Source organism: Mus pahari, chromosome 15 (genome assembly GCF_900095145.1).
Source record: "Mus pahari chromosome 15, PAHARI_EIJ_v1.1, whole genome shotgun sequence".
NCBI lineage: Eukaryota > Metazoa > Chordata > Mammalia > Rodentia > Muridae > Mus > Mus pahari.
The window spans coordinates 32,708,738-32,726,195 of NC_034604.1; the positions used below are offsets into that span (position 1 = coordinate 32,708,738).

At 43.5% G+C, this 17,458-nt stretch overlaps 2 protein-coding genes across 5 annotated transcripts in view; both read left to right on the forward strand.

Annotated features, from left to right (window-relative positions):
• LOC110333163 (protocadherin gamma-A4) overlaps window positions 1–17,458 on the forward strand; it is a 180,751-nt gene that overhangs the window by 3,576 nt on the left and 159,717 nt on the right. The window contains exons 1-2 of one of the 4 annotated variants that reach the window (XM_029546773.1): window positions 3,337–6,037; window positions 8,960–9,189. The exons of 1 other annotated variant lie outside the window; for it this stretch is intronic. In XM_029546773.1, coding sequence (XP_029402633.1) covers window positions 3,617–6,037; window positions 8,960–8,980 — 2,442 coding nt within the window. In that variant the 5' untranslated portion in view covers window positions 3,337–3,616 and the 3' untranslated portion in view covers window positions 8,981–9,189. Of the gene's footprint in view, window positions 1–3,336; window positions 6,038–8,233; window positions 11,611–17,458 lie in introns of those variants that run through there. 2 more of the 4 variants (XM_021214659.2, XM_021214665.2) reach the window with 2 other exon arrangements.
• Window positions 15,593–17,458, forward strand: part of LOC110333411 (protocadherin gamma-B1-like) — a 3,720-nt gene continuing 1,854 nt past the window's right edge. The window contains 1 exon segment of the mRNA XM_029546776.1: window positions 15,593–17,457. Coding sequence (XP_029402636.1) covers window positions 15,813–17,457 — 1,645 coding nt within the window. The 5' untranslated portion in view covers window positions 15,593–15,812.

Sequence of the window (17,458 nt, forward strand, 5' to 3'; positions counted from 1 at the left end):
ACCAGCCCCTGGCTAAATCATTTCATTGTTCTGAGTTGACTCTCTACTTATTCAGAAGTGATAGTGGTAAAACCTATCAAAGGTCACAATTTTACTTGTGTGAATATAAAATGATAATAACCTATAAAAGTTGTGATATTATTGCTAAACATGAGTTCTATAATCTCTCATTAAGAGATAATTTATGCATGCTTTAAAAATGTATCTCCTTAGGTAACTTATGAAATGGAGGGTAATGGACAGAAATTTTGTCAAGATAGGGAAGCAGAGTAGGTGAGAACTTTTTAAAAACAATCTTCTACTTAAAATAAGTGCATAAGCCTAAATTTCAAAATATATTATCTTCCTAGAATTTATGGTTATTACAAGTGAGAAATCTTCTGTCAGTGGGCAGTAATATTTTTCTTCTCTAGTGACTTTCAATAGAAATTCATTCCTGCCGTATATCTTCTGGATTTTTATTTTCTTCTTGAGTCCAAAATTATACTTTCAACTAATTTCTGTTCTGCATTTTCTTAGTTCTTATAATTTAAACACAGATTAATGAATTGGTTGATTTTTAAAATTCATATTCTCTTGATAAATAGATTCTGAAATTTATACTGAAATATTGAAACTAAATATTCATGTGCACATGTGCACAAAAGAAAGCAGTCGTATTAGAACATTAGTACAACAAAGTCATATTTAAGGCAACAAACACTAGTTGTAAATTTAAGGAACTACTTGGTTATAATTATAAAAAAGAAAGTGTTGTCAAACAGGTAGAAAACTATGAGCTCCCATCATCAAACACCACAGCTTTGAAAATAACACCAGATTTTAACATAATTCCCAAAGAAGGCCTAGATCAAACAGGAAGTTTCCAGAGGCTTTCCATCAATTGCCTGTGGCTCCAACTTCAGAAGATCTGATACCCTCTCTGGCCTCCATGGGCATTCACACACAAAGATAATAGTCCATAAAAATATTTAAAAATAATAATAAAATAAATAGAAATATACAGAACAAATTAAAACAACCTATGTATCTACTGAAATCCCTATCAAAACTCTAGTAATAGGATTTGGGGCAGGAATAAAAAAGTCCATCATAACATTCATATGACATTTCAAGGGACCCCTCTGAACAAACAAAGCAATCTTGAAAAAACATTGGAAGTCTCATTCCTTAATTTCAAAAAGCTTACTACAAAGATGCCATAAGAATCTACAAAGCGAGATGGGGGTGGAGAGGCAGAAAAAGGAATTGCACAAGATCATTATTAATCAACAAATAGTAAGCGGGAAAACTACAAATAAGTAGACAATTTCTAGAACATTTCCAGTGATCTACATTAACAAAAATGGTGCTGGGACCAAGACACCAGGCGGCTCCTGAGACAATACATGGAGAAGGAGATGACATCATCATCCTATGTGCTCCTACCAGACCTGCATAATCTGAACCTAACACACCCCAAGGGAGAGTGTTTTTACAGTAGCACTGGCTACGTCTTCAAGTCCAGGATCATGAAATGTAACGCCTGATGAATTGCTCAGATTGTACACACTGCAGAAACCTTGTGAAGTACAACATATGATCCTGGGATGGATCCTGGGCTTAGAAAATATTTTACTTCGCTACAAAAAAAGACATTGTGGCAAGCAGGAAAATTATTACTAAGAGCTCTAGGCTAGATAATGAAACTGCATCAAAACCAAGTTGATTTTGTAATTTGGTTATAAAGAAGTACTTTGGTTAAGAGAAGTAAAGAGCCATCATGTCTAAGGCTCACATGGAATCAATGAAAGCATGCAACTACAATGTTCACATTTGGCGTAATGAGGGCACAGAATACAGTGAGCTTTGAATGTAAAGTGCACAAGTACAACTACACGATCCTACAGCCACATCACAAATTGAAAATATTTGGAAAACATCATATTTCCTAAGCATGTACACCAACTACTTACATTATCTTAGACAGCATGTATAATTGGAAGGTAACAAACTATCCAGGAGAATGTACAAAATATCATTTGCATGCTCTTCATCATTTTACACAAGGGACTCCAGCATCCTCAGATATAGAACTAAGCCCCCTCAGCTACCAAGCAATGGCTCCTAGAGGGTTTATTTGTACTGTTTTGTTTTGTGGGGGTTTTTTTGCAACTGTTCTGAAATAATTCAAAATAAAGTCTAAGTATTGACCTTATTTGAATATGGTAAGATGCTAAAATTAAATAAAGCCTACTGTTATACACAGAATTTGGTTATATTACTTTCTAAAGTGGTCTGTATTCTTGATGAAATATTTCAAAGTGTATTTTAAATAAGTGCATTATTTTTAAATTTACATGCATGTATAAGCCAAACAGGAGTAAGAAGACATCATGGCACCGTCTTGCACCACCTTAGCAAACACTAATATGGAAAGAGTGCTTAATCATCTCAAACAACTTTGAATGACCGATTCCTAATGTAATCCTGTCTAAACCCTGTCTGCCGGAGCTTTTCTCAGTATAGCCACCTTCAGTTTCCATGATGTTCCTGGCTGTCTCCCAACTTGGAGCATTGGTTCTGAGTTTCTACAATAGCTTTTCTCAGTATAGCCACCTTCAGTTTCCATGATGTTCCTGGCTGGATCCCAACTTGGAGCTGGTTCTGAGTTTCTACAATGTTACTTCAGCCTCCTCTTGGCTCATTCTACCTTTCAGGATTCAGAGGAAGCTGCATTTTCGTTTTTGACTCCCAAACATAAATTGGGTCCCTTTCCTCTGTGTCGCCAGGGCTCAGGGTTTTTCACCAAATTCGGCATCGATACTCCTTAATAATATCCTCTTCACTCCCCCTGCATCTTTCTCACCCCAGAGCTTCTGAGAACTGGTTTCCAAGTAAAAGTCAATCAAACCTTGTGTCAGTTGCACATGCTGTTGTATCTGATAACCAACAGTTTAAATGTAAAGTACCAGAGCTAAATGCTTTGCAACTGAGCACATTTCCAAAAACTTACCTTATAAGAAAACGTAGCTAATGTTTTAAATTTGATTTTTTTTATCTGAGCATTGGTTTTGGTTTTGGTTTGGTGTTTGTTTGTTTTTTTTTTTTAAGGTGGGAGATACCCAGTAGCACTTGGTTTAAGCCTTAAACATTCTACAATACTTTCTTAGCGACCACTATCAGGTTACAATGCTTACAACTTTCAACTTTCTTATTAGTTCTGAAAAGGTCCCTACCTTTAAATATTTACTTCTACTGTAAATAAAATTGTCTTAGTGTCTGAGTGTCTCAAGAACGCTTGAGAGCAACTTAAAAGCCACAGGCAAACATGGGTTTGCCTTGAACAAGTGCAGAAACTGGCTAGGCCTCTGAGCGTCGCTGTTGACCACCTAAGGAGTAAAAGACAGCCAACCAATCCCACTGAAGGGCTGGCACAACACAAAAGGCTGGTAGTTTGTCCGCAGCTTCCGGTCAGAGAAGGCGCAAAGAACTTCAACCCAGCTGCCTGATAGTTCTCTCTCCTCGGTGACCTGGGTCCGGTGACTGCTGGTGTTCTCAGACCCTGGGAGATACGGACTGGACTCCCCCACTGTGCTGAAAGCTAGTTCAGAGGAAACTCGACTGCAGAAGGGCAATGACGATGCTGCAGAAACTCTCCCAAAGCAGAATGCTGTTCCTCCTGTGCGCACTTTGGGCCGCCCTGTGGGAGGCCAAAGCTGGACAGATCCGCTACTCCGTGCCGGAGGAGATCGACAAAGGCTCCTTCGTGGGCAGCATCGCCAAGGACCTGGGACTAGAGCCCCAGGCTCTGGAAGAACGAGGGGTCCGCATCGTCTCCAGAGGTAAGTCGCAGCTCTTTGCTCTGAACCCGCGAAGCGGCAGCCTGGTCACCGCAGGCAGGATAGACAGGGAGGAGCTGTGCGCCCAGAGCATGCCCTGTTTGGTGAACTTTAACCTACTACTGGAAGATAAATTGACTATTTATTCTGTAGAGGTGGAGGTAACAGATGTTAATGACAATGCTCCTCGCTTTGGAGTAGAGGATCCAGAACTAAAAATCAGTGAAACAACTACACCAGGATTCAGGATTCCTCTTAAGAGTGCACATGATGCAGACGTGGGAGAGAACACCCTCCAGAAGTATAAACTCAACTCAAATGACCACTTCTCTCTGGACGTGCGAACTGGAGCTGATGGGAACAAGTACCCAGAGCTGGTGCTCGAACGTGCCTTGGACCGCGAGGAAGAGGCTGTTCATCATCTGGTTCTAGTCGCCTCCGACGGGGGCAATCCAGTGCGATCTGGCACCTGCCGCATCCGTGTGAAGGTCTTGGATGCAAACGACAACGCTCCTGTTTTTACACAGCCCGAGTATCGTGTGAGAGTTCCTGAAAATACGCCCGTAGGCACCCGGATACTCACAGTGACAGCCACTGACGCTGATGAGGGATACAATGCTCAAGTGACTTATTTTCAGGAGCATGCCCCTGGAGAAACTACAGATGCATTTGAGCTAAAGTCAACATCTGGAGATATAACAATCACAAAAAGTCTGGATTATGAGAAAGCTAAATTCCATGAAATCGATATTGAGGCTCAGGATGGCCCAGGCCTTCTGACTAGGACGAAAGTAATTGTCACCATTCTAGATGTCAACGACAATGCCCCGGAATTTTACATGACATCTGCCACTGCTTCTGTGCCTGAAGACGCTCCTCTGGGAACGGTAATTGCACTCTTCAATGTGCATGATAGGGACTCTGGGCAGAATGCTGTGGTCACGTGTTCACTTCCTGAGATGCTCCCTTTCAAGTTAGAAAGGTCGGTGGACAGTTACTACCGACTGGTTACAGCCAGAGCCCTTGACAGGGAACAGTTCTCCTTCTACAACATCACTGTAAGCGCCAAAGATGGAGGGAGCCCATCTCTGTCCACAGATGCACACCTTTTGCTGCAGGTGGCAGATATCAATGACAACCCACCCTCCTTCCCCCGGAAAGTCTACTCTGCCTACATTCCTGAGAACAACCCCAGAGGCACCTCCATCTTTTCAGTGCTGGCCTATGACCCCGACAGTAACGACAATGCCCATGTAACCTACTCTTTAGCTGAAGATACATTTCAAGGAGCACCACTGTCCTCCTACGTCTCCATCAACTCGGACACTGGAGTCCTCTATGCTCTCCGCTCCTTTGACTATGAGCAGTTCCAAGACTTGCAGCTGTGGGTGATAGCAGCGGACAGTGGGAACCCTCCACTGAGTAGCAATGTGTCATTGAGCCTGTTCTTAGTGGACCAGAATGACAACACGCCTGAGATCCTTTATCCTGCCCTCCCCACAGACGGGTCCACTGGTGTGGAACTAGCACCTCGATCTGCAGACCCTGGATACCTGGTGACCAAAGTGGTGGCAGTAGACAAAGACTCAGGACAGAATGCCTGGCTGTCCTACCGCCTGCTCAAGGCCAGTGAGCCAGGGCTCTTCTCAGTGGGACTACATACAGGCGAGGTACGCACTGCTCGGGCCCTGCTGGACAGAGACGCTCTGAAACAAAGCCTGGTGGTGGCTGTGCAGGACCATGGCCAGCCTCCCCTCTCAGCCACTGTCACACTCACCATAGCAATAGCTGACAACATCCCTGAAGTCCTGGCTGACTTGGGCAGCATCAGGACCCCTGGCAACCCTGACGATTCAGAACTTACTCTCTACCTGGTGGTGGCAGTGGCTGTGGTCTCCTGTGTCTTCTTGGCCTTTGTCATTGCACTGCTGGCACTCAGGTTGAGGCGCTGGCATCTGTCTCGAATGCTTCAGGCTTCAAGAGATGGCTTAGGGGGCATCCCTGCCTCACACTTTGTGGGAGTGGACGGAGTACGTGCTTTCCTGCAGACCTATTCCCATGAAGTCTCGCTCACTGCAGACTCAGGGAAAAGCCACATTATCTTCCCTCAACCAAACTATGCAGATACTCTCATCAGCCAGGAGAGCTGTGAAAAAAATGATTTCCTCTCACCACCTCAGTCTTTACTTGATGATAAAAGAGAAGAAACCCCTCAGGTAAAAAAAAAAAATTTTTTTTGCAATAAGCTCGTGTTACTTTGCTAGGTTTACCTATTTATTTAGTTGCCCCAGGTGTTTAAATATATGTGCTTTATTCCCGTGTTTCCTTGAGAGTGTATTGAAGTTTAAGTGAATTCTGGTGAACTATTCCTAGGTAGTCTTTAAATGTTCATGGGATCCAAGAGAAATTAAAAATCATCGTGGAATGGATGGAAATAAGGAATTAGTAATTGACAGTGACATTTGGATCATCAAAAGAATACTGTTAGAAATGATGGTTAATTTTTTATACTTTTCCATTCCTGGGACAAATCATTTTATGTGTGTGGATCAGTGAATCATTATTTTATTTTTTTGTTTGTCTGTCTGTTTGTTTCGAGACAGGGTTTCTCTGTGTATCCCTGGCTGTCCTGGAACTCACTCTGTAGACCAGGCTGGCCTCGAACTCAGAAATCCNCCTGCCTCTCTCCCAAGTGCTGGGATTAAAAGCGTGCGCCACCACTGCCCTGCCCAGTGATTCTTTTTAAATATAGTAAGACTGGAGCTGATAATCAGTGGTAGTGTGCCTGCCCAGCACTCACTGGACCTTCAGATTGTTCCTAGCACTGCAATGTGTGTGTTATATACAGTGTGTGCATGTGTCTGTATGTGTGTGTGTGTGTGTGTGTGTGTGTGTGTTATATGTAATTTATACACTGAATTTCATATCAAATGAAGAGTCTTCTTTAAAATGCAAGGCTTGCTTTATATTTCAATCTTTATGTGAATTATAAAACATTTTGGTTGGATTCTTTCTCATTTGATCTGAATATTTCTCCTTCATATTTTCAGAGAAATTACTCATTTTCCTTAATTTGCATACCAATACCTGTTTAAATGAAGAAACCGTATCTGGGCACAGTGGCACACACTTCAACCATTGTAGTCAGGAGGCAGAGGCAGGCACATTTCTGTGAGTTTTAACCAGCCTGGTCTACATAACAAGCTCCAGGCCAGCCAAGGCCACATAGTGAGACCTGTCTCAAAGACAAAAAAAAGTTTTAGCAATATAGGGTTTTGAGTTTTTTTGTTTGTTTGTTTTTTTCAATGTTAGGAATCAAACCAGGGCCTCGTACATATACCATATGGAGGCATTTATACTGAGCTACATCTCAAGCACATTTATTTTTGTGTGTAAGTGTTGTTTATTTAAGCCAAGACCTCATTTTGCACATGCTTTACCACTGAGGCATGCCTCTGACCCTCGGACATACGTTCCTTACAGAGTTTCAGTATTCCATCCTGTTGCTTAATTGCAAACAACTGTCTCTGGGTGCTCTATGCTCCCTGGGGGCTTAGTGTGCACTTGATAATAATTTAGTAAAATAACAGTGACAGGTTTCTCTTCGCCAAATCTTCATTTTTCTCACATCTGGAAATCATGTTGACTTTTTATCTTGAAAAAATAGTTTTTATCCTCATACACTTTGCTCACAGAAAAGATAAGAAGGATTCAGAAACCATAGCTTACAATTGCTGTTTCTCCAAGTTTCCTATTCCTCGGAGGCCAAAAATATTTCCATTTATATGCATTAGCTTTTTCTTCTCCATTGCTCCTAAGTTGGAGCAACACACCTCTTGACCATATACTTAATAACAATGGGCAGACTAATGGTATGAATCAGTTTGTTTTCATTTGGAAATAATCCTGTACTAGTTAAAACTTGTACTGGGTAGTTTCACATCTCCTGTGGTGCTTGGCATTCTTATTACATCTAAGAGTGTCTGATAGAAAATTTAGGACTGTGTATTCCAATGTGTTTGTTTATATGGCATAAGCCTCTATGAGATAGAGTCAGAATCCACTTTGGAACAATGTGCCACCGTCTCTTTACTTGTTAGTAGATAATAAAGTATGAACATAAGAAAGCTGGAAACACAGTTCCCTTTAAGGATGTAGTAACCCCTAAGAATAAATGCCTTATAGATACATATGAAATGCATCATGACTGAAATGGCTATTTTGTTGTTGTTTCTATTTGTTTTGTTTTGAGACAAGGTCTCACTATGTAACCATGGCTGGCCTGTAACTCACTTTGTTGACCAGGCTGGCCTCACAGAGATCTGCCCCTCTCTGTCTCCAGAGTGCTGGGATTAAAGGCGTGCACCACCACATCTGTTTTCATTTCTATTTCTGTGCTTCAAGAGGAAAATATACAGAAAAAGGGATTCTGTACATAAAGCAAAAGCTTATCTTTACCAACGTCAGCTGTGATTTTTAAAAAGATATGCTCACACACCTCGGTACTTGGGCAAGGCAAATATCTTTAGTAGTCTGAGACCCGTAATCAATCTCTCCTACACCCAAACCTTCCCCCTGGTCCACCCTTCTCATGCTTCTCAGTAAGGCCTTCACTAAACTCCACAGCCAAGATGGAGACTGTCCCATCTTCCTTGGCTTCTCCTGGTGTGTGGTTATTTCAATGCACAGTAAGCCCCAAGAGGTTTTCCACCCTCATAAACTCTGTGACGGACTGGTTGTGTCTATATTTTCCACAATAAATCTCCAGACAAATATATTGTCTGACACCCAATCATGTGTTTATTTAATGAATCAGTTAAGTGAAAAATATTAGAACTGATATGTCAGGCTACCAAAGACAAGCTTCAAGAATTAAAATCCACAAATATGGCTGATGTTTCTGTGTAAATATTAAACTGAACCTTTGGGAAACGGTAACTATGCTCAAAGTAGTATTGGTGGAATTAACGTTAGAGTGGCATCCCAAAGAAGGATAACTTGAAACCTTTAGCAAATGTCAGTTCCGTTACTTGAAATCAGTACTGGTTGTTCCCTTGCCAGTACTAGCTGTCTTGACTGAAAAAGCTAGGAACAAAGGGTAACTTGGGTTTACCTGAGAGTGTGCAATGAACGATTAGGCCTCTGGGTGTCGCTGTTGACTACACAAGAAGAAGAGGAGCTGCTGAAGCCGTGTCCACCATTTCCCTGCTGCAAACCAACACCAAGAACAGTCTGAGAAGATAGAAGCGGCCTCACCACATCATCGGGCAACTCAGTGGTGTGTGAATTAAATCCATGAAAGATTTAACTACTTGAGGGGGTAAGGCTGGGACCCATCGTGGGAATCAGAGGAGGGGAAAAAAAAACAGAAAAGGAAATGATCCGCCTGGGACAAGGAACCGCCGGAGCTTTGTTGTGCGCGCTCCTGGGGACGCTTTGCGCAGCTGGCTTCAGGCAGATCCGCTACTCGGTGCCAGAGGAGCTGGACAAAGGCTCCTTCGTGGGCAACATCTCTAAGGACCTGGGGCTGGAGCCCCTAGAGCTGGTGGAGCGCGGGGTCCGCATCATCTCCAGAGGTAGGTCTCAGCTTTTTTCTTTGGAACCGCGAAGTGGCAGCTTGGTCACCGCGGGCCGGATAGACCGGGAGGAGCTATGCGCCCAGAGCGTGCCTTGTCTCGTCAGCTTTAACATCCTTGTGGAGGATAAGCTGAAAATATTTGAGGTAGAAGTTGACATCAGCGATATTAATGATAATGCTCCTAGTTTTCCAACGGAGAAATTGGAAATAAAAATTGGTGAACTAACTGTTCCTGGAACCCGATTTCCACTTAAAACTGCATTTGACCCGGATGTGGGCATGAACTCCCTGCAGAACTATAAGCTCAATTCTAATGACTACTTCTCCTTGGCTGTGAACAGCGTCATCGATGACGCCAAGTACCCAGAGCTAGTGCTGGAGCGAGCCCTGGATCGTGAGAAAAAGGCAGTCCATCAGCTTGATCTCATTGCCTCTGATGGCGGAGACCCTGTGCACACCGGCAAGTTGTGCATCCAGGTTATAGTCTCAGATGCAAATGACAACCCACCCGTGTTTACCAAGCCAGAGTACCATGTCAGTGTTCTGGAAAATGTACCAGTGGGCACCCGGCTCATCACAGTGAATGCCACTGATCCTGATGAGGGATTTAATGCTCAAGTGTCCTATATTCTGGATAAAATGCCTGGGAAAATTGCTCAGGTTTTCCATCTCAACTCAGTGACCGGAGATATATCGATATTAAAAAGTCTTGATTATGAGGACGCAGTGTTCTATGAAATCAAAATTGAAGCACAAGATGGACCAGGTCTCTTTTCAAGAGCCAAGGTTCTTGTCACCGTTCTGGATGTGAATGACAACGCCCCGGAAGTCTCAGTCACTTCCCTCACAGGCTCTGTCCCAGAAGAGGCTCCCGCTGGAAGAGAAATCGCACTTATCAATGTACATGACCGAGATTCTGGCCAGAACGGGCAAGTCACAGTTTTTGTCCTGGGAAATCTGCCCTTTACTCTAGAAAAATCAATACACCAATACTACCGCTTAGTGACAGCTAGATCTCTGGATCATGAGGAGGTGTCTCAATATAATATCAGTCTAAGAGCCACCGATGGGGGAAGTCCAACATTGTCTACAGAAACTCATATCACTCTGCGTGTGTCAGACATCAACGACAACCCTCCTACGTTCATGCATGCCTCCTATTCAGCCTATATCCCAGAAAATAATGCTAGGGGGGCCTCCATCTTCTCTGTTACAGCACAGGACCCAGACACTGACAAGAATGCACAAGTCACTTACTCACTGGCTGAGGACACACTTCAGGGGCTACCACTGTCATCCTACATCTCCATCAACTCCAACACTGGTGTCCTGTATGCTCTTTGCTCCTTTGACTACGAGCAGTTTAGAGACCTGCAGTTACAAATAACAGCTAGAGACAGTGGGACCCCTTCACTTAGTAGCAACACAACACTGAGCCTATTTGTGCTGGACCAGAATGACAACACGCCTGAAATCCTGTATCCGACCCTCCCAATAGACGGTTCAACTGGGGTTGAGTTGGCACCCCGCTCTGCAGATCCTGGATACCTGGTGACCAAAGTGGTGGCAGTAGACAAAGACTCAGGACAGAACGCCTGGCTGTCCTACCGCCTGCTCAAAGCCAGCGAGCCAGGGCTCTTCTCGGTGGGGCTGCACACGGGCGAGGTACGCACTGCTCGGGCCCTGCTGGACAGAGATGCTCTCAAGCAGAGCCTGGTGGTGGCTGTGCAGGACCATGGCCAGCCTCCTCTCTCAGCCACTGTCACTCTCACCATAGCAGTGGCTGACAGCATTCCTGACATCCTGGGGGACCTGGAAAGCATCCATACCCCTTCTAACCCCCAAAATTCAGACCTGACACTCTACCTGGTGGTGGCAGTGGCTGTGGTCTCCTGCATCTTCCTGGCCTTTGTCATTGTGCTGCTGGCCCTTAGGCTTCGGCGTTGGCACTCATCACGCCTGCTACAGGCTTCAGGAAATGGATTGGCTGGCATACCAGCCTCTCACTTTGTGGGTCTGGATGGGGTGCAAGCTTTCCTGCAGACCTATTCCCAGGAAGTTTCGCTTACCGCAGGCTCTAGGAAGAGTCACCTGATCTTCCCACAACCCAACTACGCAGACACACTCATCAGCCAGGAGAGCTGTGGGAAAAGCGAACCTCTTATAATACCTCAAGATTTACTTGAAACAAAAGACCCCACGCTGCCTGAGGTGAGTTTGTTTCTTTGAGTGTTATGAACAGTTATGCCATTGTGGTTCTTTTTTTTTTTTTTAAAGATTTATTTATTCATTTATTTGTTTATTATATGTAAGTACACTGTAGCTGTCTGTCTTCAGACACTCCAGAAGAGGGAGTCAGATCTTGTTACGGATGGTTATGAGCCACCATGTGGTTGCTGGGATTTGAACTCCAGACCTTTGGAAGAGCAATCGGGTGCTCTTACCCACTGAGCCATCTCACCAGCCCGCCATTGTGGTTCTTATAAGACCTTAATACACATTTACTGGAGACGTAAAGCAACAATGCAATTGTACATTCTGTTTTCTCTACCCGTGTCTCACTTTCCTATGAGTGAACTGTACTTTCTGACCTTGTTATGGCTGAGTGGGCCCAGATAGGTAGATCTGACCAATACATTCCACTTCTGGAGGAAACGCTGGTTGTCATGAGAACTCCAGTTCGTTCCCCTAACCTTTGGAGAGCATAGCTGCTACTTCCAGCTATGTCCTTCAGTACCTGTAATGAGAGAAGAGCCGTGTAGTTGAACTGACAGTGGTCCGTACAGCTGTGATAAATGGGCCTTTCACAATTTTGTTCTCATTGTTGGAGTGCTGGGGTAGATCCCAGGGTCTTGGCACATGTTGAACATCTGTTAGGCCACTGAGCACTGTACCTCGGCCTGCCTTTCCGGTTATAAACCCGTGTGATTTGAATGTTCTCACTTCTGCCCACTAGCCTATCCTGACTGACACAAACAAATGAGGGAAGGGGGGAAATACAAAGTATTTTATGCTCTAATAAATTTTTGTCTGAACCTTGCCAAATCACACCACAGTCTTTTCATCATAAGGACATAATAATCATAGGATAGGAAGTGAAGAAAACAGGTATGGCAGGACACTTGTGCTTGCAGCTACCTCGGAAACTGGAGGTGGGAGTCACTCAAGCAGAGAGTTCAAGACTAACCTCGGCCACATGGCAAGAACTGTCTCAAAAAGAAAAGTGGTAGCCGGGCGGTGGTGGCGCACGCCTTTAATCCCAGCACTCGGGAGGCAGAGGCAGGCGGATTTCTGAGTTCGAGGCCAGCCTGGTTTACAAAGTGAGTTCCAGGACAGCCAGGGCTACACGGAGAAACCCTGTCACGAAAAATAAAAAAAACAACAACAAAAAAAAAGAAAAGTGGAGGTTTGTCAAATGACTAAATGCCTGATGACTAAAATGTGTGTGTATGTGTGTATTCATCCTAAGGTAGCAAGTTCATTCACCTAACCATTATGAGCCATGGGCTGGTATTTATCACTCTTTCAGAAAGGTAATTTGAACCAGTGATGTAGCTGTATCACTCCTGGATATGTACCCAAGGGACTGTAAGTCAGCATATCACAGAGATACTTGCACCTTGGTGTTCACTGCAGCACTGTCCACAATGACTAAGTAACCTAGGTGTGTCCATCAATAGAGAAATGAATAAAGAAAAGGTAATGTATAAGTATTTGTGCAATGGAATTTTTCACCCATAAAGAAAAATAAACCTTTGTCATTAGCAGGAAAATGAATGCAACTGTAGTTAATTAAGCTGCCTTAAATAATATTAAGAAAGTTAACTTAATCTCAAAAATACCATGTCTTCTCTCATTTATGAACTCTTTTTTGTTTGTTTGTTTTTGTTTTGTTTTGTTTTTGTTTTTGTTTTTGAGACAGGGTTTCCCCGTGTAGCCCTGGCTGTCCTGGAACTCACTCTGTAGACCAGGCTGGCCTCGAACTCAGAAATCCGCCTGCCTCTGCCTCCCGAGTGCTGGGATTAAAGGCGTGTGCCACCATGCCCAGTTCATCATTTATGAACTCTTAAGTTTTATATAGATACATAAAATTTTATGTGTCTGTGTGTCTGTGTGTGTGTGTGTGTGTGTGTGTGTGTGTGTGTGTGTGATGGAAGAAAAGATAAACTGATGGAGAAAAGGGAGGGGCTAAGGAGATAAGGAGGAAGGGAGGTGAGAGAAAAGGAGGCTATGGGAGATACGGAGCCATATGCTCAGTATACAATATATACTTATATTAAAATGTCCTTGTGAAACCCAGTTTCATATGCAACAAATATATGCCAACACAAAAATATTTCAAAATACAAGGAAAATAATTTTCAGTCTCTGCAAGATATCCCCAGACCATGTATTAGAGCAATCAAATAGACATCCTGAGTGTGTTCTAAAACGTCTTTGGGCATATATTGTGGGCTCATTCTCAAACCTATGAAATTGTTTTTACTCCTGTAGCTACAAAAGAGGGTTGTCCAAAAATGAGCCAAAATGTATATCCTTGCATCTCAAAGGAACAGATTTCTCCCTCAATATGTTAGAAAATGTAGTGTGGAAATGTATAAGTCAACAGAGCCTGAAGAAACTATGTGTAAGCATACAGAACTATCTTTTCAGTCAAGATCCGTCTATGTGATGGAATCTTGTGAAAGACATGAAATAGAGAAAAGAAGAGGAAGGATGTCTCAGGGAAAGTGTAATGGATTTCTACTGGAAATGATTGAGCACTTCAAAATAGTACAATTAAATCACTCGGCTGACAACTGACAGGTCATTTCTGCTGCTGTTAGAAAATACTTGAGACTTGGACACCTATCTTTAAAATAAATGTTTATTTATCTGATTGTCGGAAGGTAGGAAGCCCAGTAACATGGCATGCTCATCTTCTTGGAGCTTTTCCATTCAGGACCATCGCACAGCAGGGTAACATCACCTGACAAAAGCCAAGCAAGTGTGTCAGAGACTCCTGTTCTTACAACAGAGGCACAGATATGATACCCCGGTACACATTCATTGATTCACTGATGAAGACAAAGCCCTCCTGGCTCAATCCTTTCCTAAAGATCCTGCCTGCAGATGCTGTTAAACCGTGGATTGGGAGATTGAGATTCTAACACATTAAACTTAAGAGCTGCATTTAAGCTACTGTAATCCAGTTTAAGACTTTGGTGGCATATAAGAAATAAAGAAATTTGCCTCTTTGAGTTACCCAGGTCCAGGATTGGGTTCTGAAATGGAGTGAGATGGCTAAGGGGAAAGGTGTTTGCCGCCAAGGCTGACAACCTGAGTTCCATCCCTGACATCATGGATGGAGAAAACCAACTCCAGTGTATTGTTCTCTGACCTCCGCATGAGTGCACATGCATTTATACATACACCTAAACACACCAATACATAAATGTAATAAAATGTAAATAATAAAGTGTTTCAAGACTGTCAGTGTCTCACCAAGACTTACTGGTGATCAATTACTTTATTAATTAATAGCATTAAACTGGTTGAAGTTAAGAACTTGGCTTATTGAGTTATATATTTAGAAAAAAAGTTTCATAAAAATAAATATGGCTAACACAAGAGTCACCGTAATAAAAGCCCAAATGCTACATTGGTACGTTTAATAAGCTATCAGGCTATGATGTATTTAACTGAAAATAGGATGCTTTAAGAAAATTGATGCATTAAAATATCTCTGTAGATGCCATTCCTATCTTTTGCCAAGACTATCTTTGAAAAGTTTTACCAAGTTAATAAAATACACAGAATTAAAACACTAAATAAAGAAGTTACCTCAATAGATATGCAAAATGTAAGGATCATAATCCACTGAATAATAAGACTGAAAATTCACTCGCTAATTGGGATATGATAGTTGGGCCTGAGTTTCTAAGTGCCATACATGAAGACATTGATGGCATTTGTTTCCAAAGCTGGAAAAGGGAAAAACGCGCGCCTTGTGAGTTGGGAAGGATAATATATAATGATGAAAACATTTATGAAATGATAATAAACAAAATAAAATATCTAAATCAAAGGGGAAGTTGTGAATACCTTTGCTGTAAATTAAAGTCAAAACAAAAGCTTTGATAAATCGCTGCACGATACGCAGTTTTACAAGACAACCATTAGGCGACGCTGTTGACCAAAGGGAAGAGCGGGGTTCTCCGTTCCGCAGGCTCCAGCGAGGGCTTGCTTGCTTTTTCCGGCACCCAAGAGAACATCCGTCCGGTTCCTGTGCCCTCCTCAAGCGCCGGACAAATCCTGCCCTCAAATCACAAACATCCAGGGCACTAGCTGTCTTTTTGAAATCCCAGAGAAACCTTGAAAAGAAGCTTCCTGGCGAACTCAGAACGGGTTGCAACCCCAGCGGCTTTGGAACGATGGCAAGTCAGGTATTTCTTCATTTCCTGGTGCCTTTGTTCTGCGGCGCCCTCTCCCAGCCCATCCACTACTCCATTCCGGAGGAGCTAGTCAAGGGCTCTCTGGTGGGGAATCTCGCCAAGGATCTGGGACTCAGTATCCAAGAATTGCCAGCTCGAAAACTGAGAGTTAGTGCAGAGGATTATTTCAGCGTTAGTGCAGAGAGTGGGGATTTGTTAGTGAGCGGCAGGATAGACAGAGAAAAGATTTGCGGGAGGAAATCTGAGTGTGCACTTGAATTTGAATCTGTTACTGAAAACCCGATGAACATTTTCCACGTAACAGTTGCCATCCAAGACATTAATGATAATGCACCACATTTCTTTGGGAAAAGCATCGAATTGGAGATCTGTGAGTCAGCCTTAGCAGGGGCAAAATTCCCTCTGGACTCGGCGCGAGATGCAGATGTGGGAAGCAACTCCCTGAAGATGTACACTGTCAGCCCCAATCCACACTTCTCCTTGTCAACGAAGGAAAGTCCTGATGGAAGTAAATACCCAGAATTGCTGCTGGAAAAACCTCTAGACAGGGAGCATCAGAGCTCCCATCACTTAATACTGACCGCCATGGATGGTGGAGACCCTCCCCTAAGCAGCACCACCCAGGTCTGGATCAAAGTCACCGACGCCAATGACAATGCTCCAGTGTTCAGCCAGGACACTTACAAAGTTAGCCTCCGTGAAAACATACCGCCAGGAACGTTAGTGCTGCAAGTGACAGCCACGGATCAGGATGAGAGTATTCATGGAGAGATCACCTATGCCTTTCTTAATGCCCCAGCAAGTACTAACCTTGTCTTCAATCTTAATCCAAATACTGGAGCTATCACAACTAATGGTACATTGGATTTTGAAGAAAAGAGTAGATACACATTGGGTGTAGAAGCCAAGGACGGAGGGGTGCACACGGCTCACTGTAATGTTCAGATCGAAATTCTTGATGACAATGACAATGCCCCAGAGGTAACATTCATGTCCTTTTCTAACCAAGTTCCAGAGGATTCGGTCCTTGGAACAGTAATCGCCCTCATTAAAGTTCGAGACAAAGATTCTGGACAAAATGGTTTGGTGGCATGCCATATTCAGGAAGAACTTCCCTTCAAATTACAACCCACCTCCAAGAATTATTACAAGTTAGTGATTGATAAGGCCCTAAACCGGGAACAGACCCCAGAGTACAATGTCACTATCACAGCTACTGACAGTGGCAAGCCCTCACTTTCCTCCAAGACATGTGTTACTGTGCACATCACAGATATCAACGACAATGCACCGGTTTTTCACCAGGCCTCCTACTTGGTCCACGTGGATGAGAACAACCCACCTGGAGCCTCTATTGCTCAAGTCAGAGCTTCAGATCCGGATTTGGGATCTAATGGCCTCATTTCATACTCCATCATAGCCAGCGACCTAGAGCCAAGGGCACTGTCGTCCTTCGTGTCCATGAATCAGGACAGTGGAGTGCTGTTCGCGCAGCGCGCCTTCGACCACGAGCAGCTGCGCTCCTTCCAGCTGACACTGCAGGCGCGCGACCACGGATCGCCCGCGCTCAGTGCCAACGTGAGCATGCGCGTGCTGGTGGGCGACCGCAACGACAACGCGCCACG